The 27,927-nt window shown below is 39.3% G+C and overlaps 1 protein-coding gene and 2 long non-coding RNA genes across 5 annotated transcripts; 1 reads left to right on the top strand and 2 right to left on the bottom strand.

Moving 5' to 3' along the window:
* Positions 1–790: 790 nt before the first annotated feature.
* Positions 791–27,927, bottom strand: LOC121259713. Of its 3 annotated transcripts, none has more exons than XM_041161434.1 (14): positions 27,670–27,927; positions 26,566–26,688; positions 26,285–26,344; positions 26,074–26,169; positions 19,325–19,435; positions 19,117–19,235; positions 18,921–19,022; positions 5,513–5,629; positions 4,641–4,709; positions 4,416–4,482; positions 3,584–3,637; positions 3,389–3,478; positions 1,944–1,982; positions 791–1,341 (listed from the first exon to the last, which is right to left on the bottom strand). In XM_041161434.1, exons 1-14 carry the CDS (start codon positions 27,682–27,684, stop codon positions 1,222–1,224), a joined length of 1,182 nt encoding a protein of 393 aa, XP_041017368.1. In that variant the 5' UTR covers positions 27,685–27,927; the 3' UTR covers positions 791–1,221. The 3 variants fall into 3 exon arrangements, with proteins under 3 accessions (XP_041017368.1, XP_041017369.1, XP_041017370.1); XM_041161435.1 differs by lacking the exon at positions 27,670–27,927 and adding an exon at positions 27,175–27,654; XM_041161436.1 differs by lacking the exon at positions 27,670–27,927 and having other exon boundaries at positions 26,320–26,344; positions 26,566–26,682.
* On the top strand, positions 10,476–21,578 carry LOC121259716. The gene is made up of 3 exons (XR_005939624.1): positions 10,476–10,506; positions 13,690–13,691; positions 21,121–21,578. It is a non-coding gene; the product is annotated as an uncharacterized LOC121259716 (long non-coding RNA).
* On the bottom strand, positions 21,012–21,469 carry LOC121259715. Its single transcript, XR_005939623.1, has 2 exons — positions 21,354–21,469; positions 21,012–21,071 (listed from the first exon to the last, which is right to left on the bottom strand). It is a non-coding gene; the product is annotated as an uncharacterized LOC121259715 (long non-coding RNA).

The raw sequence follows: 27,927 nt of genomic DNA, 5'->3' as shown, positions 1-27,927 counted from the left end.
TCTAGATACATATTGATACTTTTATCCCAATCACTAGATTATATAAAGATCGAACCATTGAAAACAACTAAAAAAGAACAATGACAGTTTGAGAGTAAGATACAAACAAGTACTATATCACATAATTTCATTTCCATTTTTTCTTTTATCTTTTATGAGAAGATTCAAGTTCTAAAACCCAAATTTCTCATGTAATTTTCAAGTATTGGAAATTATACGGGACTGTTTAAGTTATGGGGAGGTAATTGACACAAACAATCCTGCTTTGTGTATACCAGTTGTAAAGTTTTCTAAACTTTGCAAGTGGGGTTGACAAACATGGCCGAGAGAGAGATGGTATTGACAGAAGTGTCTTGTCAATCCTCGAAGTAAGTGATCCAGTTGTGATGCTCCAATAATTAGATCAATTTCAAAGCATGTCACTTTCTCATTCTACCGAAAGCTGATGGGACATTCAGATTTCTACCATTTGATGACCTTTGTCAGACTCCTCCAACTTTTGAGACCATCCAATTTACGTCAATTTATCTTATTTTATTATTATAATTTTTTTAAATTTTTACATAAAATATAATAAACAATTAAACTTTTTCAAATTTTAAAATAATTTTTTTAAATTTTTATACAAAAATATAATAAATAATTCAACTTTTATTTTACTATTCACAAACCATCTCAATCCATCTCAACTCATCTTTGATTCTAATCTACTAATATCTCTCAAAAAGTACTTTTATTTTGCATATGATGAAATGTCAGCACCCCTTCAAAAATATTCTAGTCAGTTTATAGTAAAAAAAAGAACAAATAGAAAATAAAAATATCAACTTACAAGAGAGCCAGTGAAGTTGGCAATGACAAAAGTTTCTTTTAATTTTGTACAAGAGATTACAAGATTTACTCTACAAATAAGAGTTATAGCTTGATTTCTAACTATTTCTGCTTATAGCAATCAATATAAATATATTTTGCAAAGAATGGCAAACTTACAGGAGTTTAAATATATACGAAGAATGGAAGAATGGAAGTGTATTCCAAACCAAGTCTCAACAAAGGTACATACGTATTCCACGGCCGAAGATCCCGGCATAACAAATATCGACCTATCCTGCCAGTAATACCTGTTTTCCCCCGATCGAGGTCTTTCCTTATCTTTACAACAACAGCTGCGGTGTATTATGTTACATCTTTTACATGAAATTGAAGACCAGCAAAGGAAGATTAAAGGAGACCCTTTTCCACTGGCTGTTGATATGGGTCAATCCAACATTTATCCTCCTCAACAGCTTTTCTCCATCTTTTTCTGAAAACATCTAACTCAATGTAGGATTGCCTCCTCACCTGCCAAAAAACATGACAATACTCAGTTCAAAAGAACTACTATATTGGAATGCTAACTCTTGATAAAGACGGAGAAATCATGGCCGGAAGGCATCACATATCAAACCGTCCCTCTCCCCAGTGATCAGGTTAATTACAATGTGCTCAAGTGTCTGGATAGCTACAATCTTTTCCCTTCAAATCAGCTAGACTGGTGAACAACCTCAATTTATGTGTGCCTTCTGTCATGTACTATTTGGGATGGATACTTCACGGACAGGATTCCCTAAGTGGACCTAGTGATTTTCATTCCCAGTGAATTCTCAGCTAGAAGCCTTCTACAAACCCTCTGAGGATTAGCAAAGCCTGTTGCTCACTAAGTGGTACAATATATTCTGTCTTCTGGCTGAAGTATATTATGTTCCATTATTCTTCATACTGCCATCAGCACATACTAGTGAGTAACAGTCATTCATTATCTAAGACCGGCAGTTTTGACAGATATCAGAGCATCATCAATCCAAACAAGATGAAGGCGACTTCAACAGGCATTTTAACCAGCCAAGGGAGCTAGAAAATAGATTTAACTATTTTTATTTTGCTTAAAAAGAGTCAAAACTTACATCAGCTCTATGATCTTTTACACGAGTGTTAGATGATGCCTGCGACACAAAGACAATTAAGTTTTCAGATTATAAATAATAATAAAAAAATTAGGAAATCAATGTTTCTGTGCTAGTTATATTCTTTTTGATTTTCGAAGTCTGGCATGTGGGATGAATTTTTCGCATTGATGAACATTAATTGGCAATTAATAACCTAAATCCACAAATCAGTATTCACATTATACAGTTTTAGAAATTGAACAATATTATTCACTCATATTGCTTTGGACGGCACACCAAGGACAGATAAAATCCTTTTATGAATTAAATCCTAGAATTATGAAGCACAAAATCACATTGCTGATGATATTTAAGGAATCAGTCAATACTCATTTAATAAGTGTTCAATTGGATGCTTAATAGCATGCAGTTTATGATCTTCCTATAAGACGTATTGGCATTTTCACATCAGCTTTCTAGCACAAAGCCTTTTAGCGAATGGTGAAAAGAGGTTAAAAAAGGCAAAAGAATCTGAGATGTAATAGATGCAAGTAAACTACACGATAAAGACTACAAAGGATTTGATACTAGATGGTGGCTATAATATAATCAGTAATTAATGCAATGCATTATGCTTTACAGAAAACTTGTTTACAGAAATAATGAACTTGATGACACAGATGGGGGTAATATATTTAACATGCAAAGGCAGTAACTTATCGTCTGATACAACTTTGTACATGACAAGTCAGTGCTCGTGTGGAGTAAAAAAAGTGTACAAAATGAAGCTTGAATATTGCACTTTGAACTGTAAGCAATTCTACGATCTTACTATAGATAGGCAGAAAAAAAAAAAAGGAAGAAGAAAAGGCATGTTGCAGACTATAATTCGTTGAAAATTTATCAAGGCAATACTAAGATAGTTGGGATTAGTTGACTGCAGTTAAAGTATCATTATATTTTTTTTCAGGGAGGGAATCCAATTGCATAACAGAGCAGCACACAGGCAGAACTTATCCACCTCTGAAAAAATTCGCCATTAACTTTAACAGCCCATGTAACATTGAAATAAGGGTCCAAGTTTCACCAAGTGAAAGTCTATGGATGTAAATGAGAATGTAATGTAGTATAGGTCATATGAGTAAATACAATTAACCCCCTTCTTTTGTTTTCATGCACATGATCACTAGTTGTAGCATCCATGGAAATAAACTCTAATATGCCCGGGATATTATTAAGCTATTAAGAAAGAAGAAAACCTATAATCAAACCCACCAAAACTTTTGCAACAAGAACTACTTGCCCGCCCTTATACAAGAATACAAGACAAGTGACAATCACAAGCGTAACAAACCCTACAACATTCGAAACATAAGAGGGACAGTTCATATGTTCAAAACATAACGAACACCTAAAGCTTTCTCTCAGCAGTAGTAAGTGATAAGAGATTTCTTGAATCTAACCTCATTTTTATCAATGCCTCCAAGTGTTGGACGACCATAATGAACTATGTACTCAGCATCCACAACGCCAACATTTTTGGTTCGATCACCCTGCTTGTGGAGGAAAAAAAGGTTTCATGCAACAAGTCTGGGCCTAGGAGATCTTTAAAAGGTGGAGAGAGAGAGAGAGAGGATAAATAATAACAAGGAGCTTGCCTGTGCACAATAACCAAGCTGCATGTCCAGGCCCCAGGCATGGATCAAGTCATTCTGTAAAAAAGTTATGGACAAAGGAATCTAGATGAGTTGGAGAATTAGATCACAAGTTCTAATCTCTCTCTCTCTCTCTCTCTCTCTCAGGTAATTAAAATCTCATTATAAGCACAAAGGACGCAATCCAAGTCCAACGAGATGTGTACTAGACCCTTTCTATCCATCATGTCCTTGTACTTCAATGAATAACGTGGATTACTCAGTTTGACCCAAATGGTATATATCCTCTACTAAATTGGCCAGCCTAAGTAACGGTAGCTACCTTCAACCCCTTCCCCTATTGTCGCCTAACCAAAGAAAGGAAAAAAGAAAAAAGAAAAAGAAAAAGAGAGGGTTGATGGAATGGGTCAGGTGCGGATAGAAATGGAAAGCCAAAGCAATTCCCACAGATGGGAACAACAGGAGTTCTATAAAATAATTAAATGTTACGGGTAGCGCACAGTTAAATCAGCTTGTTTCCAAGCTCCTTCAATCGGGAGATCAAAATGAACGCTATCCACACTGTATTTGCTTTACCACTTTACAGAGTTAAGCTGCGGTGCTTAAGTAATAGCTATACAAGTTTGCCAGTATCATTTCTGTACTGGTCTATAGTTGGGCTTTTTTAATTATTGGGAAGTCTCTCCTTATCCAAGTTTGAGACTCTACTTTTAAATGTTTCTATTTCATGTCAGTTTCAGCACATCTTATAGAAATAACTCAAACTATTGATTAAAGAGAACCCTCTGCATATTTTGCAAACTTATTTCGTCATAAATGAAGTAATATGTCACACCTGGATCATATACCATACACACCGCCAGGCAGCTTTCGAAAAAACAGGTGCCATCATTTCTATCCATCTGCAAGAATGACTTTTATCTTAGTTTCGTACAAAAACTTCAACTGTTGTAAGAATGTTGACACAAGAATAGGAACTTCTGTCCCTTCTTTAGAAATTAAATAAGCTATTACATTCAATATGAACAAAACCAGATACTTCTAGGACGTGAAATTTTACCCAGTGCATGGAGGAGCAGTACTGCTGCCATCACAACCTTTCCCACCATTGCCAGGCTTGTAAGTTCTTCTGCAGAAACATGGGCCAAAAGCATATACAACATTAAAACCAAATAAAGCAATTGTTTTTAGGCCTACTTAATCTAAATCATATTGTTAAGAAAAGTTACTAACAGTGAGCAAATATAGGAACCAAATGTGGCAGCTTCAATAAAGCAACTAACATTCCAGATGCCTTCGAAATGTCATCCATACCATCTAAAAGACAGCTGAGAATAAGTCAACAGCTTTGGAGACATTTCCAGTACTTTTTCCATGCCATTCTTGGAACTTTAAAATAAGGACACATTCTTTGGGAGATATCTCTAATTACAGACCTGACCTAATGAAGATCCTCTTGTTGAAATAAGGACACATTCTTTGGGCTCCACAGAGGAAACAGAAGAAGTTGAGGCAGACTTCTATACTTGGTCAGATATTGAATTATGATCCTCTAGCTGAATGGGGTTCTAATATTGGTCATCTTATATAAATGCGGATCAGGTTTTAGTGTTGGTAGCATGATGAACAGATAGCAACTGCAATCAGCTGCTCTTAAAGTATGATTCCTTTTTTTTTTTTTTTAAATACCACTCTGTATGTAATAATTTCAATAGAAAGCGAGAATAATTACCTTTGTGCTTTTAACTTTTCATAAGGGAACAAATTTCCAGATAAAGAGAAAGAGCGCAAAGAAAATTTAAGCCCTTGATTTTTTGAATGAGAAACAAAGCATGGGACAAAAAAATGGCAAAAGGGATATATGGAAATGAGAAAGTAAAAGAAAAACGAAGAAGTTAAAATTAAAACATAAGAATAATCCTACTAGAGAACCTGTGCACTTTTGATCTCCTCCCACGTGCAGTAATTTGATGATGCACCTCTGATTTGTTACGATCAAGTGCTGGCTGTGATATCTCAAGACCTTCACTTTTAATGATAGAGACATATCTAGTAATTTCAAGAGTACAAAGAATATCAAGTATAAGCATTTCTCCAAATATATCATAAAATGCATGTAACTAAAAGTTAAGTTGCCAACCCTTGTTTAAGCCAATGGTGCCCTTGTGTGAAAAGGTCAAATAGAGCCTACTCATAAAGCAAAAAGTGAAATGTGGGCCAAATAAAATATCATTGCAGGAAACCAAATTTTTACAATTAGATGGGGGAGTTGACTTCGATAGTTATTTTAGATTATCCCCTTTCCATCAAATATTTGGAGGGGAAAAATTTTCATAAAAAATATTTTCCAAAATACAGACACACAATCTCACTTTGAATACCATAAATAAAGATATTGCTTCTGATTACAAGACTGATTGAGGAAAACATTTGGAGGAAAAGAAAAATACAGTTCACAGGTTTGGTTCGAGTGGTACGTACCATCGCAACCCATTTTATTTAGGTTCATTAAAGTGCTTTTTAAAGTTCAATTTTCAGTAGGCAAAGATCATATGATTATCATAAGGTTTTAAAGTTGTTTTAAAGTTGTCTTCTCATAAATGATGATCGTAACATCATAACATTGTGACACAGCTTGACTTTCTATTATCAACAAAATTTTAGCATTTGGGTTACAACTTCTCTTAAGAACTTATTCAAAAAACTCTTACAAAAAAAGAACTTACGTTATGTTGATTAAGAATCTAAGGTTTTTTTTTTTTTTTTGGTTTCTTTCTCATCCTGATCTTGATTGTGATTGATGGGATAGGAGACCCAGGCCCAAAAGAATTCAGCGTCCAGAGATTCCCAAAGTCCAACCAAGAAAGGAAGGTCAGACCTAGGAATGGCGGCAACTGATGGTATAGAAGACCAAGGTCTAATCGAGTCTTGGGATGAAAAATAAGTAAAGAAATTTGCCCAGAAGGAAGGCCTTTAAGGAGAACATTTTTGAAAGAGAGAACCTCAATACCTCTATTGTTTTTTTGATAGGTACTAATACCTTTATTGTGGAAATAGAGGGGATGAAAGCATAGAGACAGAAGATAACAGCCATCACAATGTCTAAGAGTAAGAGCTCCTGGAAAAAGCGGCCATATCAGTAGCTGAAGTTGCACATCAAGAACGTAATCTGGTGGCAGATAGAATGTTCAGGTATCAGTAGATCGAATCATACATACACATCAAGGAGAATATTTTAGAAGATTCACAGCACGTCTATAAAGAGGCATGAATAAGAAAGGAGAGGACGGGACTGATCGATGTGTTTAGATAAAAAAGAGGCGAAAGGTGAATAAGAGAGAACTTCTATTCAACCAGGTGAATAGTCGAAAAACCTCTGCCGGTAGGCAATTTGTTGACACGGGCATAATTTGCCAAACCATGACCATCAGCACAACTCTACCCTACTCATTCACCTATTCCCATACTTCAAGTGGCATTGTGGAGAAGAGCAAAGCATTGGATCATTAATTGATAACCTGAGCACTTTAAAGCACCATCAGCGATAGTTGGCATCACACCGGAAGATGGCCCATGAGGAGGATTAACAACGAACGAGTTGAGTAATTTCTAACATTTTAATTACTTATTAAGAAAAAAGGTACCAAACATTTATAATTTGAAGTTGTGTACATGTCATGCGTTATGCATGCCAATGTCTCATTTGATAATCCTCCAACTGGCTAATGTTGAATAATGAGATCATGTAGGGCATGTTTGGACAGGCAAAGAATTCTCAAAATTCTAAAAAATTTCATAATTTCATTCTCAAACATCACTCAAACACAAAACACTATTCAATTCAAATTTTCAACTCTTTTATCTAATCATTACCTAATCATTATCCAAACGCAAACACTAAATAAACTTTTACAATCTTCAAAACAAACACAAAACTCAATAAAACTTTTACAAACTTGAAACAAAAATAATATTAAAAAATTATATTCAAACAATTTTTTAACTTCATAATGTTTTTATTCAACTTTTTCTCTCCTTTCCCAAAACCCAATATAACATCTTCACTCAAACTATTTCACTACTATTCACAAAATTCTGAAATACTCTTAAGTGTCCAAACATGCCCGTACTCACCTATAAGAATAAATGAGTGATATATGATCAGAAAAGTTATAAGACTTTATAGAAAGATTGTAACATCTTGACTCTCGATCGCACTCAAAAGTAAATTTTCATGAATTACCTAGCAAGCCTTGATCATTATAAGAAAGTGTATTCTGGAAGAAAGAAACATTTTTAGAAAAGTCAAATATCCAACTGTGATTTCTAGACATTTTTTCTTTTTTTTGGTTAAATAAATTTTTATTGAATCAAATGAATAGGAGTAGCCCTAGTACACACGAAGCACATGTGGAAACACCTAGTTAAGCATTAGGTGAAATAGAAACAAGAAAATCATGAAAAATAGCTCCATTGAAATTGACAATAGACCCCATAAAAATAAAGCATTGAAAAAAAAATCTTCGGAGTCCTTCCAATGATCACTCCCTATCTTCAAAGCTCTGATCATTCCTCTCCAGCCGAATGCACCGCATCATACATAAGAGAACTGTCTTCCATACTGCTATGATTTGGGAATTACCCTAAAGCTCTCCAACTAGGCAAGAGATCCACCACCCTCTCAGGCATTGCCCATGCAAGTCCAGTCCTACTGAAAATATCATCACAAAAGGGTCCTAGCCACCTTGCAATGAAGTAATAAATGGTCCACAGAGTCACTACTTCGTTCACACATACAGCTCCAATCAACAATAATAATCTGCCGCTTCCTTAAGTTATCCATGGGAGGGATTTTTCCGAGAGAAGCGGTCAAACCAAAGAAAGCAACCTTAAGAGGCACGTTACGCCTCCAGATTCCCTTCTAATGGAAAGGTATACAATGCTGGCCCTTCATAGCCTTGTAAAAAGACTGAACAGAGAATTTCCCACTCCTGGATTAAGTCCAAATCATTATCCGCCACAACACTACCAAGACTCAGGGTACAGCAGGCTGAAAAATTTTGTAGTAGCACCCATCTCCCAATCTTGAGCTGCTCTGAAAAACTAACATTCTACAACAACGAAACACTAGAACTTTCCCAAAGCTTTGCCACCGAAACGTCTTGTTCATGTGTAATATAATATAGAGCCGGGAATGCAACCTAGAGAGCGCAATCACCACACCAAGTATCATGCCAAAATCTAATCCTGGAGCCATCACCAACCGCAAATCTGAGATGTCTAACAAAAAGTCCCTAGCTAGATCTTATTGTTTTCCACAAACTCCACCATGTGCACCATGAAATTTGTTGGAGCACCAAACCCCCAAAACACTCTCATACTTAAAATCAATTACAGCCCTCCACAATGCCTCCCCTTCTTTGTGATACTGCTAAAGCCACTTCCCAAGAAGAGCATTGTTGAAAACTCTCAAGTTTCTAATCACAACCCATCACAAGAAATTGGTAGCAAACCTTATCCAAGCTTACCAAGCAGAACATGGTCTCATCCCTAATTACTCACGAGAAGAATTCCCAAAATATATTCTGGATACAATTTGCCCCATCTGCAGTAAAGGGAACAAGGATTGGAAATATGTAGGGAGGTTAGAATGAGTACTTAAAATCAAATCGATTCTAACTACTTCTGAAAGGTACATCCTTTTCTAACTTACCAGACTTCATTTGATCTTCTCAATCACCTCAGCCCAAATATTCTTCACCTTATATGCAGCACCCAAGGGAATTCTCTTCGTTTTTTTTCATTATTCTTTTTTTTTTTTTTATGACGGGGGAACCACTCCACAGCGAAGCCCTTATCACCCATAAACTCCCGGGAGACTAACACATCAATCCATCGCCATGGCCTCCCACTTAAATCACAGTTTGATCCAAGGGGGAATCGAACCTGTGACATGGGGCTCATGCACAAAAGTTCACCCTTACCACTTGGGCTACCCACAAGTGGGTACCTTGCAACACCCAAGGGAATTCTAAGGTATTTGATGGGCAAAGGAGATACCTTGCATCCTAAGATTCTCACCAAGCTCTATATGTTACGAACATTGCCCACCGAGATCAGTTCAGACTTATCAAGATTCACTTTTAGGCTAGAAACCACTTCAAAGCAAAGTAGTAAAGTGTCCACTGAAAACCCAAAAAGAAATCCCCCTTCACTATGACTCTAGCATCCTCATATGAGCCATCCATAATAATAACATATAGAAATGTGGACAACGGATTCCTTGCTTAGCCACGGGAACTGTTAAAGAAACCAAACGCAAAGTCATTCACAAGGACAGAGAAATGAGATGTGGAAACAAAATGCCTATCCATGTGCACCATCTATCCCCAAAGCCTCACCTTCCAAGCAAATAATACAAAAATACCCAATTTATAGTAAGCTTTATCCATATCCAACTTGCATGAAATTCCTAGCTCTCTTGATTTTATTCTACTTTCCAAGCATTCATTAGCAATAAGAACCGAATCCAATATTTGTCTTCCCTTGACAAAGGTATTTTGAGGCTTTGAAATAATGTTCCCCATTATTGTACTCATTAAATTGACCAAAACTTTGGACATGATTTTATACGCTTCATTCACAAGACTAATGAGGCAAATCCTCTTCACATCCGAAACTCTGGGCCGCTTACAGTTGAGTGCAATGAAAGTCACGGTTGAGTGCAAAAAACTCCATGGAATATCCATTTGGTCCTCAAGCTCAATCTTTAGCCATCCAACTCACCATTCGATGAAGCTTCTCTTGTTCAACCAGTCTTTTCAATCAATTGGCACTGCTGGATTCAATAGACTCAAATGGCTAAAACACCAAGCTTATGTCTCCAACCAAATTGTTTTTTTTTTTTTTTTATAAGTAAAAATATTGTATATATCAAAACAAGTACACTAAATGTATACAAGAAAACATCTTGCCCAAAATGACCCAACAAGCCCCTAATGACCCAAAAAGCCCATAAAAAAACCAACCCAAAGTACATCAGACCTGACCCCAATCCTTGTTTCCCGTAGAACTAAAACTCTACCCGAACACCAACCCCAACACCTTGATTCCCGTCTTCACAATACCCTCCCTTTAGACTTCCCTCTAGTTGAACTACCACCCTTAGCGTCGTAGTTGATTGTTGAAAAGAGACGCTGTAACTCCCTGCTTTTCTTGAAGCTTGATTTGGTTTCAAGTGTTCGGCTTGCCTCGATCGTAGTAATTAGTTCGTTAAATTGGTCTTCACATCCTCCATGTGAAATTCCCACGAACTACTGAATCTCGTTAACTTTAGGCAGAATCCAATCCGCTATGGAGGAAGAGAGACCAGGGGAGCCACAATATCCCCATCAACCTGCACTCCCGACTCTAGACATTCCTCTACACAAGGCACCAACGCCAAACCCATTGGTTCTCCAGTAACTCCATTGGTTTTCTCCAACGGTATCAGGGTCCCCATTGGAGATTCTGGGGTGACAACAAGTCCCTTCACCTCTGGGGTGATAGCGGATCCTACATCTCCTTAAGACCTTGGCAGTACACCTTTTTCCTTCAACTCTAACGAGGGAGCCATAGTTTCTTCAGGGACCAAGGGTGTAATACCGACTATCGATCTATACTATGTTACACGAGACGAATGACATTCCATTACTGATGTCTCTACGCCAATACTCGATGTAGATCCCACTTCAAATAACCCAGATTTCCTTTTGACCCGCCATACTCTCCTGGATCTGGTTATAGGGACAGGGCCGAATCCGATATTCCGTTTTCCTTTTTCTAAGTTTAAAGGATTCGGGCCTATCGTGTTTCTTACCACCCTGTTGCCTCCAACTGAAAGCCGATCTATTTTCGTAGACAACAAAGTTATCGCTGTCTTCAACTCGACAAGTTGGGTTTCCATCTCCTTTAGAGAATTGTGCATCTCGACAAGCTGGTCTTGAGGCATGATTGGCAGACCCCCCATACTCTGAACCCCCAAAGCATGTCCCGTCTTTAGAGCTGCCGCATAGGATTGCCTCGCCACCGAGGATGTACTTGGGTCTTTCTCCATGTTCTCCCTCCCTGCCACACCACCTTGTCCTTCCAAGCCGTCACTCCCTCTCTTGTCGAAGGAAAAATGACGCAGCACCTCCCCTATCCTTCTCCAAACACTGCCCCCCTCTTCAGGAATGAAAATAAAATTCCTCCTCCCCCCACCACCATACTCCTCCACCGCCATATAACGTCCGTGAGCATTCGAGTAGCAATGCGTTGTGAAACTGCGTCGACCTTCCCGAACAGTGGAGAAACAATCTTGTTTCTTATCCTTAGTACACGCTTCTATGGCCTTGGCCAGCCACTGCACTGTTGTCGAACCCAGAACCAACTTATATATCACCCTTCGACTCCTTTCAGTAATGGCCAACATACTCCCCTCCTTTACCAGTGTAAAGGATTTAGATTCTATGGCCAACTCCATAGAAGAACCCATACTAACCCACTCCCCTTCTTCAACAACCATTCATCATCTCAGAGAAACCAGATCAAAAATCAGTTGGGAGCTGCAAGCACTACGAAGTTGTGGACTCTAGGTCATGCTCACTGCAAGCACTGCAGAGTTGTTTCCAGCTGCAAATCGTGCTCACAGAAGACGCCGGAGCACTCGCCAGAGCCTTCAGGGTCGACGACACGACCAATGAAGCCTTTGGGGGGATCACCAGAGTACTCTGAGAGGCAATACAACGATATCTAAGACGCCGGAGGTTGAACCGACGCCGGACAGTCCTCAGCGAAGTCGCTGAGGTCCGTCGGCTTTATTTGTGCCAACGGTGCGGTGTGTCTTGCCAGCAAAGGGTGGGTGGTGGCAGATCTGGTTCCTTAGGGTTTTCAAGCTTTGTATTGTTTTCTCTCCTCTGGGCCGACGCCGGACAGCCCTCAAGGAAGTCGCCTGGGCCCGTCGGCTTTGTTTGTGACGACGGTGAGAGGTCACTCGCCAGCAAGGGTGGCGGCGGCTTCCTTAGGGTTTTACGTACGAGAGAGTTTTCCTTACGTACGGAGAGACAATTCATGACTCTTTAACATGTATATTTCCTAAAAAGTCTCCATCCAAATTGTTTCGAAAGAAGACAAGCCTAATAGTGGTAAATTTGGCCCTTTATCACGGAATGATAAAAAAGTACAAGACCATCAATGTGGCGCAACTCAATGGCATTGTTCCTCTAATGTGAGCTGGTTACACAATGGAAGAACTTTGTGTACTTATCCCTTCCCTTAGCCTAAGAGCATGAGATTTTTTGTCTCCAAGGTATCTCCTCCATCAAAGTCACCTTTCTGAGCTCTAAGGCAATTTGGCTTATCCTTGGAACCTCCTCATCAGAAAGAGCTCCAATCTCCTCCTTGCCTTCTATATCTTGCAACTCTTCAAATAGAGACTTCTTATGGCTATCTACATATCCAAAGTCTTGCACATTCCTTATCTTCAAATCATTCTTCATAGCTCTTAGTTTGGCTACTAACATGAAACTATAAGTGTCATAAATTGATAATCAGAACACCAATGTTACAATGCCATCTAGTTACGACACATTTTCAAACTTGAAATATTTATGACACGTGAATGCCACCACAATCCAACATAATATGAAAATGATCCAAACATACTTGAGGTAGTCTCGTATGGCACAACTAGAGAAAACGTGGCCCTCAAGAAGATGAAACCAAAAATTTGTGCAATCTAGACAAAACCCGATTATTAGACCATGTGAATAAAAGAAAAGCTCGAAAAAGTCGTCCATAGCTGAACTAAGACGAGACTCCCCTGATCTCTCACTCAAAAATTGAATGACATTAAAATCTCCACCAATACACGAAGGCATATCCCACAAACAACACAAACCAACAATCTCATCCTACAAGTCTCCTTTTGCTATCCAAATTTGGCACATATTTACCAGCAAAATCCCACACAAAACCATCCCCAATGTTCTCCCCAAAATGGAATGCCCTTCGCCACTGGTCAAGCGTTCTCCCTGAAGAAACGATGGCACCCTCACCGGAGCTAAGTATAATGCCAAGGCTTGAGGGAGATGTAGGGTCTGCCAGAATGGATCACCAGGGAGTGATGCATCTCCAATTCTTGCCGGCGAAACAATGGCAACCACGCTGGAGGTGAAGGCAATTTGTGGGTTTGCCGCCAACCCAAAACCTCCACCGGTGACCATGGCCTCACCACTCATGACAGAGAGAACCAATTTGTCGGTATCTCTTCAGGAATCTTGTGACAATAACAAGGGTGTTGTTAAGGAGATATGACATTTGAATGCAAGGGATGGTGTGGAGGAAACTTTGGGCTTAATGTTTAGGGCCTGATGTACAGTTGAGAGCTGAGTCTGGAGAAGATGTTCCCTTGATATCTATTCCTCTGTTAGCTGGTTCATCATCAAATTGAGTTCTGCAAAAGGTTAACGAAATACAACAGTGTGTGGGGATTACATATAGAGGATTTGACGACCAATTCACAGCACTACTCACTCCTATTGAGGCGGGTCACTTACATGAAACAAAATAAAGATTTAAGAAGGGCAGGGAGTTAAACTGTCTTACTTGGGCAATCAACTACGACACTGAGGGAGGTAGTTCAAGTCGAGGGAGGACTAGAGAGGGCAGGAGTGTAGTTAGGGGTGTAGTATGTAGAATGCAGCTTCTAAGGGAGTTTCGGGTGGTGTCTTAGGTTTGTGGAAACAAGGGTTGGGGTAGTTACAGTGATTTGCTTTGCTGTGAGGAGCGTTTTGTCCCAATCGGGATTGGTGCATATTGGATGGACTTACTGGTCATTAGGGGTACTCTATTATGGGCTAAATGTTCTCTCTTGCATACACCCAATGTACTTGGTTACATCGATTGATATTAATTAATTTTTACCCATTTTTTAAAAAAAAATCATCCCCAACATTCTTGAAAGCACATGCAACCAAGTAATCTCCCCATACACTCCTCTAGAAACTCCACAACCCTCTTATCCCAAATTATAAGTACCCTACCCGAAGCCCCCTTAGAGCCAAGATGGGTCCATCCCTTACGAACATCCCCAAAAGCTTTGAATGATGCTTCTATCAATGAACTTCAACTCTGTTTCTTACAAACAAACGATATCAACCTTCCATAGCATAGTAAGTTTTTGACACGGAGTCACTTTCCCCTCCTTCGCATCATAATTTATCAGCATGTGTCTCTTTAATTCCCTCTATCTTTTATATGCTAATCTTGAAAGATGAAAATTAGGGCTGGGCTCCGACTCCGACTCCGAATTGGAGTCGGAGTCCGACTCCGATCGGAGGTCGGTCGGAGCTCCGACCTCCTATAGGAGCTCCGACATAAGATCGGAGCTCGACGTGCGCTCGACGTGGCGCTCGAGCGGAACTCTTTCAGAGAGGTTCGCTCGACTTCCGCTCAACATGTCAATCGAGCCAATGTTCAATACAACGTGTGCTCGACTTGCACTCGACACCTCGCTCGAGCGCAAGTGTACAGTAAAAAAAATTTCAGAGTCGGAATCGGAGCTTCTTGGAGCCCCTACTCCGACTCCGACTCAGAATAGATATTCGGAGCTACTCCGAATTCCAACTCCGAATTCCGATGACTTCAAAGTCGGAGTCGGAGTCGGAGCGGAAGTCAGACAGAGTCGGAATTTTCAGAATTTTGCACATTTTGCACACCCCTAATGAAAATGACCCGCCTCAAAGGCAATGAGAAGCCCCTAAATTGTTCTTCAATACTCTCACATGAAACCCCAACACAAACTTGGATCTCTTTCACTTTTTGTAACACCCACTCCAAGAGAAACTAGCCAAACTCAAACTTGGTGGCAGAGAGGATAAAGGAATAGGATCATCCCCGGCCTCTTCCCTCCCTCGCATTCTAAATCCTACAATGTCCCTTTCCATTGGAACAAACTGCATATCCATTGGCGCGTCTAATCCACCATCCATTTGCATTTGGTCAACCCCTGCCAAAGGAGTCAACTCGAAAGAGTTGCCCGCCAAATTCAATTCCAAATTATTGTCATCCGTAATCTCAAAAAATAGTGTCAACTTGGTGTACGTGAGGAGGACAAAATTCCATCAACACCTCTCTAGCAGCCACAAGAAAGGAAACAACCTCGCCAGCAGCTCCAAAAGGTCCATCCCAAGACTTCTCAGCTTCATTTACACTCCCGTTGTCAGACCAAAACTTTGAAGATCAGGAACACTCTCTAGATGATCCTAAAAGTTTCTTCTTCAAAACCTTTTATTGCTGGGCTATAGCTATAGGCTTCAATTGGCACCACAGTTTTCATGATTTACTTGTATCAACCTCTAGCTCCTAATTAGTTGCATTCAATACGAGAAGTTACCTAAAAGCAAATTTGAATCTCTCCGTACACCTTGCGATTCACGTGGGTGAACAGTGAAGCGAGAAACCCTAACTCAACCAACCCGCCGCCACCCCTCACCCATCATCAATCGGAGTGTGATATCTCACCTCCGTCATAAACGAGGCCAGCAGGTCCCGGTGTCCTCACTGAGAGCCGTCTGGCATTAGTCCTTGCCGACGAACTGGATCTTTCGCTTCATCCCTGTCAAAGGTGTCATATTGTCGACGTGCACTTTCAACACCGCCACAGACTCGGACGACAGACTCCAGCGAGTCCGTTGTGAGGTATCCGTCATCAATTCTTTGCTAGCAACTAGGAGTATTATGTTGTTTTCCGTTACTTCCTCCGGCAAACTGTGACCTGAACCTTTGCATTAGCCATCGTTACAAACGTTTTCGACGGACTCTAGCAACCCCATTGTGGGGCCTCCAACGTCGGTCATCCTCCGGCGACTGGAAGTTTCTGTTATCTTAGTTAAGGGGTTCTATTTTTACCAACCTGGTGCGCCTTTGGGCTCTGTTTTCCAAACCTGATAACTCCAACCACCTTCCTGCACTATTTTTACTCGACAGAATGATGCATTTCAATGTGGGATGCCCCTGCATCTGAAGTCGAAGGTCTGATCAGTATGGGTCAGCTGGTGCACTTTTGGGTCGAATCAAAGGCTTTTGAGCTTTTGCCATAATCATGGAAATCGTCATTAAAAATTGTGGAAAGGAGCACAAGGGTGTGGAGATTTGTAGTGAGGGGTCGCAGTGGTCTAAAATGGCTGATGGCCACGATGGAAGCAGTATTACAAGCGGGGAAAAATTTGGATTTCACAAAACACTTGTGCGAAGGCAACAGAACATTCATGGCTCAAAGATGCTCCAACAAGCATGGTAGGTTCCTAATGTCAATGGACAGCAAAGCTGTCCATAATCCTTCCTCTATTCTTGTTTCCTTATTTTCACATTTCCTTAATTTACTTAGGCTTGTATAGTTACCATATTGTCACCGAATATGGTGGAGGCCGGCAGAGTGTTGTAGTCATTCCTGAAGGGTATGAAGGTCTGGGTTGGGAGAAATTTGCTAAGAAATTACGCAAAGCTACAGATATGCTTTTTGCTGATGGGTCAAAGAAGGAAAACCAAAAGAAGAATGAGAACATCAACTTGGAGGTGAATCATAAAGACCCAAGTACATCCACGGTGGTGAGGCAATCATATGCTGCAGCTCTGAAGACCGGTCATGATTCAGGGGTTCACAATAAGGGGAATGATGTTAGTGGCTTGCAGATCACGCCTCAGAACTAGCTTGTCACTATGCATAATTCTTTAAAGGAGATGGAAACCCAACTTGTCGAATTGAAGGCAGCAATAGCATTTTTGTCTACGAAAATAGACCGGCTTTCAACTGGAGGCAACAGGGTTGTAAGGAACAAGACTAAGATAGGCCCGAATCCTTTAAACTTAGATAAAGGAAAACGGAAAATCGGATCTGGCCTTGTTCCTATAATCAGATCCAGAAGAGTATGGCAGGTCAAACGGAAGTCTAGGTTATTTGAAGTGGGTTCTACGTCGGGTATCGATGTAGAGACATCTGTAATAGAATGTCATTCGCCTCAGATGACTTCTGTACCCGAAGAAACTATGGCTCCCTCGTCAGAGTTGAAGAAAAATGGTGCCATACCGTTGGTGAAGGGACTTGCTGAAGTTGCACATAAAGGGTCACTAGAGGTGAAGGGACTTGATGTCATACCATTGGAGAGAACCAATAAAGTTGCTGAGGAGGTATAGGATTTAAATATGGATTTGGCATTGGTGCCTTGTGTAAAAGAATGCCTAGGGTCAGGAGTGCAGTTGGATACTGTGTCTAGGGATATTGCGGCTCCCTTGTTCTTTCTTTCTCCAATAGCAGATTGGATTCTGCCTAAAGTTAATGATATTCAGCAGTTCGTGAGAATTTCACATGGAGGATGTGAAGACCAATTTAAAGAACTAATTATTGCCATCGAGGCAAGCCATACACTTGAAACCAAATCAAGTTTCAAAAAAAGTAGGGAGTTACAGCGTCTTTTTTTGGCAATCAACTATGACGCTAAGGGTGGTAGCTCAACTAGGGGGAAGTCTAAAGGGAGGGCATTGTGAAGAAGGGAAACAAGGGGTTGGGGTGGGGTTTTTTGGGCAGAGTTTTAGTTCTATGGGAAGCAAGGGGTTGGGGTTGGGGTTGGTGTATTTTGAGTTATTTTTCACGGGCATTTTGGGCTATTAGGGGTTTTCTATTATGGGCAAGGTGTTCTCTTGTATATATCAACGTACTTGATTACTCCTTTTGATATATATATATATATATAATATTTTTACTTATCAAAAAAAAAAAAAACAATTAATTGCATTCTCTTGTATGCAATCTACGTACTTAGGCTATGCTTATTTAGCATATGATAAATATTTGTTTTACCCATCAAAAAAGCTTGTCAGACAGTAAAAATCTGTGTCATCTTTGGCCACTATTTGTCTTCTTGCTAGAAGAAGGAAAACTTTTTTTTCATCATAAGTAATAGAACAAGTAAAACTAGTTTTACAAATTCTAAGATCAACAATCACAGGTACAACCACAATTATGAGCAAGTAACAGAGCTTCTAAGATCAGGTTTCGGTTATTAATATTTTCTATACATGATTACCAATCAAAAAGAATATTTTCTATACAAAATTTAATTTACTATTAGGACGTTTGCTGCATTTGTGGCATTCAGATTCTTCATTAGAGTTATATAAAAGATTGAAAACAAAAAAGAAAAATAACTGGTCATATGTATCAATAGAATCTTATTGCAGGATAAGAAATGGAAACTGATGACACTAGCCATTTGGAAACTTCAAATTTAAAACCGTTTATAATAGTTTGCAGCTAATGTACCGTTCAGGGTGGAACTCTTCAACTCCTAGGTCCTCGTCCCAAAGGAAGATGTAACCATACTCAGCAACTATTTCAGGATGTAAGAACCGCTTGGCAAACCACCTAATAATCATCAAAACCAAGCTCCAGCAAGCCACATTAGAATAATATTTCTTAGATAGAAATGATTATTAGAGTAGAAGGCTAAATTAATTACCATTTAGTTTGATTGACTGCAGAAATGTGAATGACATGATCACTCCATTCAAAATCCCTCCATTCATTAAGAACACCATCATAATGGAAAAGCATCACAACAAAATTGCTTGATAGAAACTGCAGTACGGGGGGTATAAAGAGCAATCAACCACAAGATAAAACAATAAAAATTGCAATAATAAACATCCAGGAGTTCAGTTAAGTACCTTTTTCACCATTCTATTCACAAGATCTTTTTGCTTTATCCCAACTGCCACAGCAAATAAATTACTCGTGGAACTCATATTAGACTGTTGAAGATCTCTATAATAAGTAGCCTGTTTAAACAACATATACATCCATACAAAAAACTTTAAAAAAATATTGTATATTAATAATGAGGTAACAATAACATACATAATTAAAGCATTGCTTGCATGTATCCAATCTGAAGTGTGACATTAACCAAGGAAAATGAAGCAGGATGTTAATAATAACTAAACAGCCATCTATGCCTTCAGTCATTTCATTCACAATTGTTCATACTTGGTATGCCTTACATGAAAAAGGTTTATTTTAATGTAATAATAACTAAGCAACCAGCTATGCCTTCAGTCATTTCTTTCACAGTTGTTTTTATATTTTCAATATTTCATGAGCATAGATTCACTTTTTTTTTTTTTTTTTTTTTTTTTTATATATATATATATAAGTAATAGATAAATTTTATAAATAAGAATGGAATAGGTATAACCAGTGTACACAGGAAGTATACAAAATAACACCTAACTACATTCTATGAACGGTAAATTAAAGACAAAAAGTCATGCACATTGTTCCCATTTAGCACAATAGCTGAAAACCAAAGCAGTAAAGTGTGTACAAAAAAATTCTGCAGCTCCGCCGTTGTGCGCTCCTTGTCTTCAAAACATCGTTCATTCCTTTTCGACCAAAGACACCACATGATGCACAATGGGATCATCTTCCATACTGCCGCCACTTGGGGACAGCCTTGGATCATTTTCCAGCAGCCGAATCGATCCACCACCCTCAATGGCATTACCCAAGCAATATCAACCCTTCTAAAGATCACATCCCACAGCGCCCTTGCCACCTCACATTGCAATAAGAGATGATCCACTGATTTTCCAGTTTTTTTACACATACAACACCAATCCATCACAACACATCCCCTCTTTCTCAAATTATCAGTGGTTAAAATCTTCCCAATAGAAGCAATCCATACAAAGAAAGCTACTTTAGAAGGTACACAAGACCTCCACACATTCTTCTAAGGGAAGGGAGTGTTAGCTTGTGCTGTCAAATATTTTGTAATACACCCTGACTATACATTTCTTACTATCATTGAGCCTCCATTGCATTCTATCTTGTTGTGCCGTGAGGTGTCCCATGGAGTATATCAATCTGAAAAAATCTGACACGGTGGACAATTCCCAATCATGAAAGTCCCAATTAAAAAGGATATGCCATTGGTAAGAGCCATGAGAAGATACCCACACATCCGCCATTGAAGCATCCCTATTAATAGCAATACAATAGAGGACTGGAAAAACCCTATCTAGAGCGCAATCTCCGCACCACACATCCTGCCAAAACCTGATTCTAGTACCCTCTCCGGCCACAAAACGTATATGTTTTTCAAAGCATGGCCATCCCTTATAAATTTCCATAATCCCACACCATAACCCCCCCCCCCCCCCCTCACTCCAATGGAGGACCAACCCCCCAAGCACTTCCGTGTCTAGCATCAATAATCTCATTCCACAACGACTCCCCCTCCAAGTGGTATCTCCATAACCATTTCCCCAATAAAACTGTATTGAATGTTCTCAAATTACATATTCCCAAACCCCCATTCGAGACTGGGGAGCATACCAAGATGGTATTTCTTTCCCTCCCCCATGGCCCCCCATAAGAACGCCCGGAAGAGTTTCTCAATCATATTCGCCACCCCTGCCGGCAAAGGTAACAAAGATAAGAAATAAGTGGGAAGATTAGTTAGGGTACTCTTTATTAAAGTGAGATGATCCCATTTCAATAAATACACCATTTTCCAACCCACCAACCTCTTCTCTACCTTCTCCACTATCCCATCCCAAATAGCTTTAGCCTTAAACTTTGCACCCAACGGAAGACCCAAATATTTCATAGGCAACAAAGACACCTTACAATCCAAAAAGCTTGCTAAGCTATTAATGTTGGGCACCATGCCCACCGCAACCATCTCAGACTTACCAAGATTCATCCTAAGTCCCGACATAGCTTCAAAACATAATAACAGTGCTCAAAACGATTGAATCTGACTATGGTTCGCTTCACAAAAAAGTAATGTATCATCTGCAAATAAAATATGTGAGATGATAATAGAGTCATTCGTGCCATTAGCCACCAAGAACCCAGATAGGAACCCTCCTCCAACCGCGACCTTCACCATCTGGCCAAGTGCCTCCATGACTATAACAAACAAAAGAGGAGATAAGGGATCTTCATGCCTCAAATCACGAGAACTGTAAAAAAAAACAGCAGGAATGCCGTTGACTAGTACAGAGAAGCAGGCAGTGGAGACACAATGTCGTATCCACGAGATCCACTTGTTGCCAAAGCCACACCTCCCAAACAAATATAATAGAAACTTCCAATTCACATAATCATAAGCCTTTTCTATGTTAAGCTTGCAAATGATGCCTAAAGCTCCCTCCCTCATTCTGTGATCCAAGCACTCATTTGCAATAAAAATTGAGTCAAGGATTTGTCTCCCACGAATAAATGCGTTTTGAGGCTTGGAAATAATTTGTTCTAACAATGGACTTAATCGACTAGCAAGAACCTTCAAGATGATCTTGTATACCCCACTCACCAAGCTTTAGGACGAAAATCCTCAATTGTCTTAGCCCTATGTTTCTTTGGAATGAGAGCAATGAACGTCGCATTAAAGCATTTTTCAAACTTTTTAAAAGAGTCAAATTCATGGAAAACCTGCAACATATCCCCTTTCACAATGTCCCAACATTTTTGAAAGAATCCCATCGAAAAACCATCTGGAACCGACGCTTTGTCTTTGGCCATACAGATAATGACCTTATAAATTTCATCTTCGTCAAAAGGTCTCTCCAAGTAGCTTGCACTCTATGAATCAATCACCTCAAACAACAAATCATCAAGCTTCGGCCTCCAAGAAGCCGGTTCCGTGAGAAGGTTCTCGTAATACTGCCCAATATGATTTTCTAACTCAAAGGGAGAAGAAATCACTTGAGTACTTGTGTGAAGTGTCTCGATAGCTTGCAACGTTGATGTGAATTAGCCACTTTATGGAAAAACTTCATACATTCATCACCATCTTTTAGCCAAAGGGCCATGGATTTTTGTCTCCATGAAGTCTCCAAATTAGTCACAACCGAACTCTTCCTCAATAATACCTCCTCCGAGGTGTCTCCCATCAATACATTTTCCTCTAACTCCAGTAATTCCTCCAAAAGGGTAGTCTTTTGGTTTTCGATGTTGCCAAAAACCTCCAAATTCCACTTCTTTAGGTCCTGCTTCAAGGCCTCAAGCTTACCTGCAATAAAAAAATTGGGACTACCTTCAAACTGATATGATGACCACCAAGCACGCACCCTCTCTTCAAAACCATCAACTGCTAACCACATATTTTCAAATTGGAAGTAATGGCAACCCCCATGAATGCCTCCACAATCTAGCAGAATTGGTAAGTGATCTGAGTTAACTCAAGGCAACCTCTTCTAACATAACTCAGGATAATGAGCCTCCCATGAAGGAAAACAAGAAATCTATCCAATCTCGACCAACCCTGACTATTTGACCAAGTGAATTCACCCCTACCAAGTGGGAGGTCCATGTGGTCCAAGTCAAAAATGAACTCTGAGAAATCCTCCATAACCACAAGATTACAATAATTCCCCGATCTCTCACTAGGATATCGGGTACTATTAAAGTCTCTACTCATACACCAAAGCACTTCCCATAGAGAATATAAGCCCGCCAACTCCTCCCATAATCTTCTCTTGTCACCAACCCCATTCGGCCCATAAATGCCTGCAAAAGCCCACTCCCACCCATCAACAACATTTTTAAAACAACTAACAACCAAGTAGTCTCCAACACACTCCTCAACCGCTTCAACTACTCTTTTATCCCACATTAACAACACACTACCTGAAACTCTCAAAGAGGCCAAGTAAGACCAGCCCACATACAGGCACCCCCATAAACTAAGAACAATACATCTATCAATAAATTCCATCTTTGTTTCCTGAAAACACAGCACATCAACCTTCCACATCTGCAATAACGATTTTATACGAAGGTGTTTATTGTGATCATTAAGCCCCCGTACGTTCCAAGATAGGATCTTAGGCTTCACGGAAACAAAGCCTACCCCTCCCTTTCGGTCTATCCCAACCACCACTCCCTTCCTTTGCGTCGTAGTTAATAGAACAAGTAAGTCTTTTAAGTTCCCTATCTTGCTTTGTGGTTGACTTCATTTGACTATCTTCAATTGCTACAAGAAGAGCCCTAAACTGTTCTTCAAAGCCTACACAAGAAACCCCAACAAAGCTTGTAGATCCTCCCCCTTTTTAAATACCCACTTCGATGTACACCTCACTAGATTAAGGCTGGGTGGGGAGTGTGCACAGAGGGGTTGGTTAAGCACCCCCCCCCCCAACTAAACAAGGTACTTACTGTCACAAATAGCCAGCTGTAATGACATCTTGGAACTCACTGAGCCTGAATTTGTGAATGCCATCTCATAACTGTTGCTAGGAACCTGGGAACTAACTCTATCAAAAACCCCAATAAAATATGGTGAAATCACTATCTTCTTGCTTATATCAAATAAGTTATATTGGTACATCTAAACTAGAAGATCTCAAAAGAGGCATGAAGAAGGATACAACTGCCTTGCTACATCATTCTCCACTTTCTTCACGCCTTATTTTGGACAAACATAATGAGGCATAATGCACAATAGCCACACTTGTCAGGAGCGCAATGTAACACCCCAATAGAAGATACAAACCACATGGTCTATACTCTAAAAGGACTAGAAAATGATATAATTAGAACTCCATTAGAACTTTATAAAGAGCAAAAACTTTTCATTTCCAAGCAATGTGAGATCTCATACACCACTTACCTTTATCTTTATCATATAGGGTGTCACCATTTGTAACACTCCAATAAAAGGCCCAAACCATATGGCCTATGCTTGCAAAAAGATTAGTCAATGATATAATTGAAACCTCATTGAAACCTTATAAAGAGCAAGAACTTCTTAGTCCCAAACAATGTAAGATCTCATACACCACCTACCCTTATCCTTATCATATAGGGTGCCACAATTTCCCCCCCTCCTAAATTTCTGACGTCCTCGTCAGGCTTGTCTTTCGTAGGTGGCATGGCTCAAGTCCCACATTTCTAGTTGGGATAGGCTCTAATACCATTTGTAACGCCCCAATAGAAGGTCCAAACCACATGGCCTATACTCCAAAAAAACTAGTCAATGATATAATTGGGCCCCATTATAACCTTATAAAGAGCAAGAACTTCTCCTTCCCAAGCAATGCGGGATCTCATACACCACCTACCATTATCTTTATCATATAAGGTGTCACATACAATGACTGTGCCTTCGAAGACAGAGAGAGATCACTATAACAGATTAGATTATTGTTTGTTAGAACTATGTTTCTTTGGGCCAATGCTGTAGATTTTAATGGCCCAAATTTTCATGATTTTCTTGTTTCCCTCCCTTCTTCTTAGATAGGTTTAACTCGTGTACCTAGGCTAAGCCTATTCTCATTAATATAATATAATCGTTTACCTATAAAAAAAAAAATCAAATATTATTTTACACATTACTTATCCAAAAAGAAAAAAAAGCTGCAAGTCTTTTGGTCAAAAGGGAAGTAACATATATGTCTCTGCTGTAAAAAACAAACCATTGGCAAATCAGAACCAAGGAATGAGAACAAGAGAGGCAACAACTTTGAAGCAGTCAAAAGATTTAAAGAATGGGCAAAGAACACTGCACCATACACATGATTGTCCTAAACTGAATGGACAGAAAAAAATAATCTAAATTTGGTGGAAATATCAGAATAAATTTTGATAAGAAAACAAAATCTCCAGGGTAGTAAGAAATGGTAAAAAAAAATTCATACGTAAGAGCCTCATTTAGGATAAGAGCATGTGGCAAAAGTTGAAGCAAGCTCTAAGAAAAAAATAGAAACAGAGATTGGCCATATGCATTGAAGAGAGAAAAAGATCCAAGTCCAATAGACAATCTTATTTGTCCTCTTCCTTCTGTCTTCTTCTTCTCTCTCTCTACCTTTGCTATTTCTTCACTAATGGCTCCACTCAGACACCTTTTAAGATCATTTATCGTGTTTCTAATTTTATAATGACGTCATATAACTAAAATTCACATTTTTTACAAGTTCAGTTGAAATTACATTGACCGCACTTATCCTAGATTTGGAGGGCGTAATTTCAAAAATAGGTCTACAACTCTGAAACAGCACCATTTATTTTTCCAAACTGCAGTGGTCAATGTTACACAGTGTTCTTCGTTATTATTTCAAACAAGTGCCTAAATTAGACCTCAATGTCTTTTTGGATGCATTGGCTTAAGTCAACTGCTCTGTGAGAAACAACTTGGCTGGAACCTATGGCCAATGTGAATGAGCAGATAACTTAATGTTAACCACAGCATTGCTTGATGCCAAGTGGAAATAAAATACAAATAAAAGGCCAAATTAAATCCCACATGTGCTCAAAAATTTCAGGAAAAAATGGATAAAGTTTCCTCAAATTGAGCGTAAACTGAATAATCCTAAAATTTTCCTCACAACTCAAGTATGATTAGTTAAAATTTGATGGAAGAATAAAACTCCCATACCCTCCCCCTTTCCCCCCTCGTCCCATAAGCCTTTACCTTTGGAGTGCCCCATAACGCTCGCATTTCCAAGTCAGAAGTCTTGGAAACAATACCTTCAGGTAATGCTTCACTTCCATGAGGTCTGCAATTATTCTAAATAAAATAAAACCAATATAAGCAACAAATCCCAGCAACTTTATATGAGAGGAAAGATGCCAAACAACAAATGTAAAATTTTCTACAAAGTTCCAAGGGATGAAAAAAAAACCCCGCATTTGCTGAATTTGGAATTCTGCAAACTACCACCTATTTCCCATAATGATAATTTCTGCACAACAGGAAGCACATGACATCCCAATTGAGATCCATACAAAGGCAAATAAACATAGAACTGAATTAAATTTAAAACCAATCTTTTGGGCAAATGATCTTATCAAATAGGGGAGAAAAATGTTTGAAGATTTAAACCATAAAATATCAATTTACCAAAAATAACTGTTGAATAACTCCTGTTGTGCATTAGATACTGGAGTAAATATATATAGCTACCTCTTTGTAATTAGGAGATACGAATGCACTCCCTACAAAGAACACAAGACAAAGCAAAGAAGCTGTGGGGAAAATACTACAAAGGCATGATCTCCGACCATTTGGATCTGCAAATACAGTTACCTGGGAAGAAATGGAAAGTGTAAGCCTCAAGAAGATTTTTTTTCCTATCGGTAAACCTCAAGAAGATAAGTTGCTAAATAATCAATATGTTCGGACAAGGCCACCAAGAAAATGAATGATTGAGCAAAATTTTACCAAATTGCAAGTCAAGCAAAGAGCTGGCAACAGTTGTTTACCCAAAAGAACAACACATGGTACCATGCAATGTAAAGATCAGCATGCTTATGAAGAAGAAAAAAGCTATGCAGATCAATTTCTTTAAGAGTATCGTTAGTCTTTCTCATTCAAATTCTTTAAAAATCACCACTTATTTAGTTGGAGTTCTTAATGTAGCAGCATTAAAATCCAGAAGGCGGCTTATCTCAATGCGATAGCTATTAAATGCAACGAAATACAATGGAAGATAGCAACTCGAAGCATTGTTTAATATCTACTGAGGTTTAACGAAGACGTGAAGCAGAAATAATGGGGGGAGAACTCGAGCACCATTTACAGGTTTGTAACAACCAATACACATGGCCTTTAGTATGGGCTATGGCATAAATCCCGTCGAATTTTCAGCATAATGAATCTTGAAACAGCACGGCTCATATAAATACAGATTAAATCCCCACATGCCACCACCCCCGCATGTACACCGCCGTGAAAAGGGCCAGAGTGGCTAATAAGCAATAGAGAAAATGAGCCAACATCTTCAAAGACCATCATCTCATCAAGGTGCACCAAATTTGAAACCAACATAAAAATAAAGAAATAAATAGATGATTTTAGGCCTGGAGGTAGGGTTCAATGGGGAAGCAAAAAACGATAAATGTACGAAGCAAATCCAGGCCGACAGCTGAGTTTGGGTTGTAGCTTTTGCTTTCTCATACTAGTTTCTTCTGTTTTGGTCAAAACAGAGCAAGACGACAGGGAAATAGAACAGCAGAAAAGATAAAGCAAAAATAGAAGAAGGGGAAGGAGGTGAAAGAGGATGCTTACACAATCAAACTTCATATTCCATGAAACTCAAAAGCATCCAGTGAGACACAGAGACAGAGAGACACAAAGAGAGATTACGAAGGAACAACGTTGTGTGTTGGCTCTAACATCGGCGGAAGGACCACGTCGATGAGAGAGAGAACCAAAAAATCTGGGAATCTTCGAGGGAGAGAGAGAGAGAGAGAGAGAATGAGAGGGAGACAAAGAGAGAGGGAGATATAAATTATAATAATAAAAAAGGGGTCGTGGGACTGAAGT

The sequence above is a fragment of the Juglans microcarpa x Juglans regia genome, chromosome 4D, assembly GCF_004785595.1.
Source record: "Juglans microcarpa x Juglans regia isolate MS1-56 chromosome 4D, Jm3101_v1.0, whole genome shotgun sequence".
NCBI lineage: Eukaryota > Viridiplantae > Streptophyta > Magnoliopsida > Fagales > Juglandaceae > Juglans > Juglans microcarpa x Juglans regia.
The sequence above is the reverse complement of the archived record's forward strand: the minus strand, read 5'-3'. Positions and strand labels throughout refer to the sequence as shown.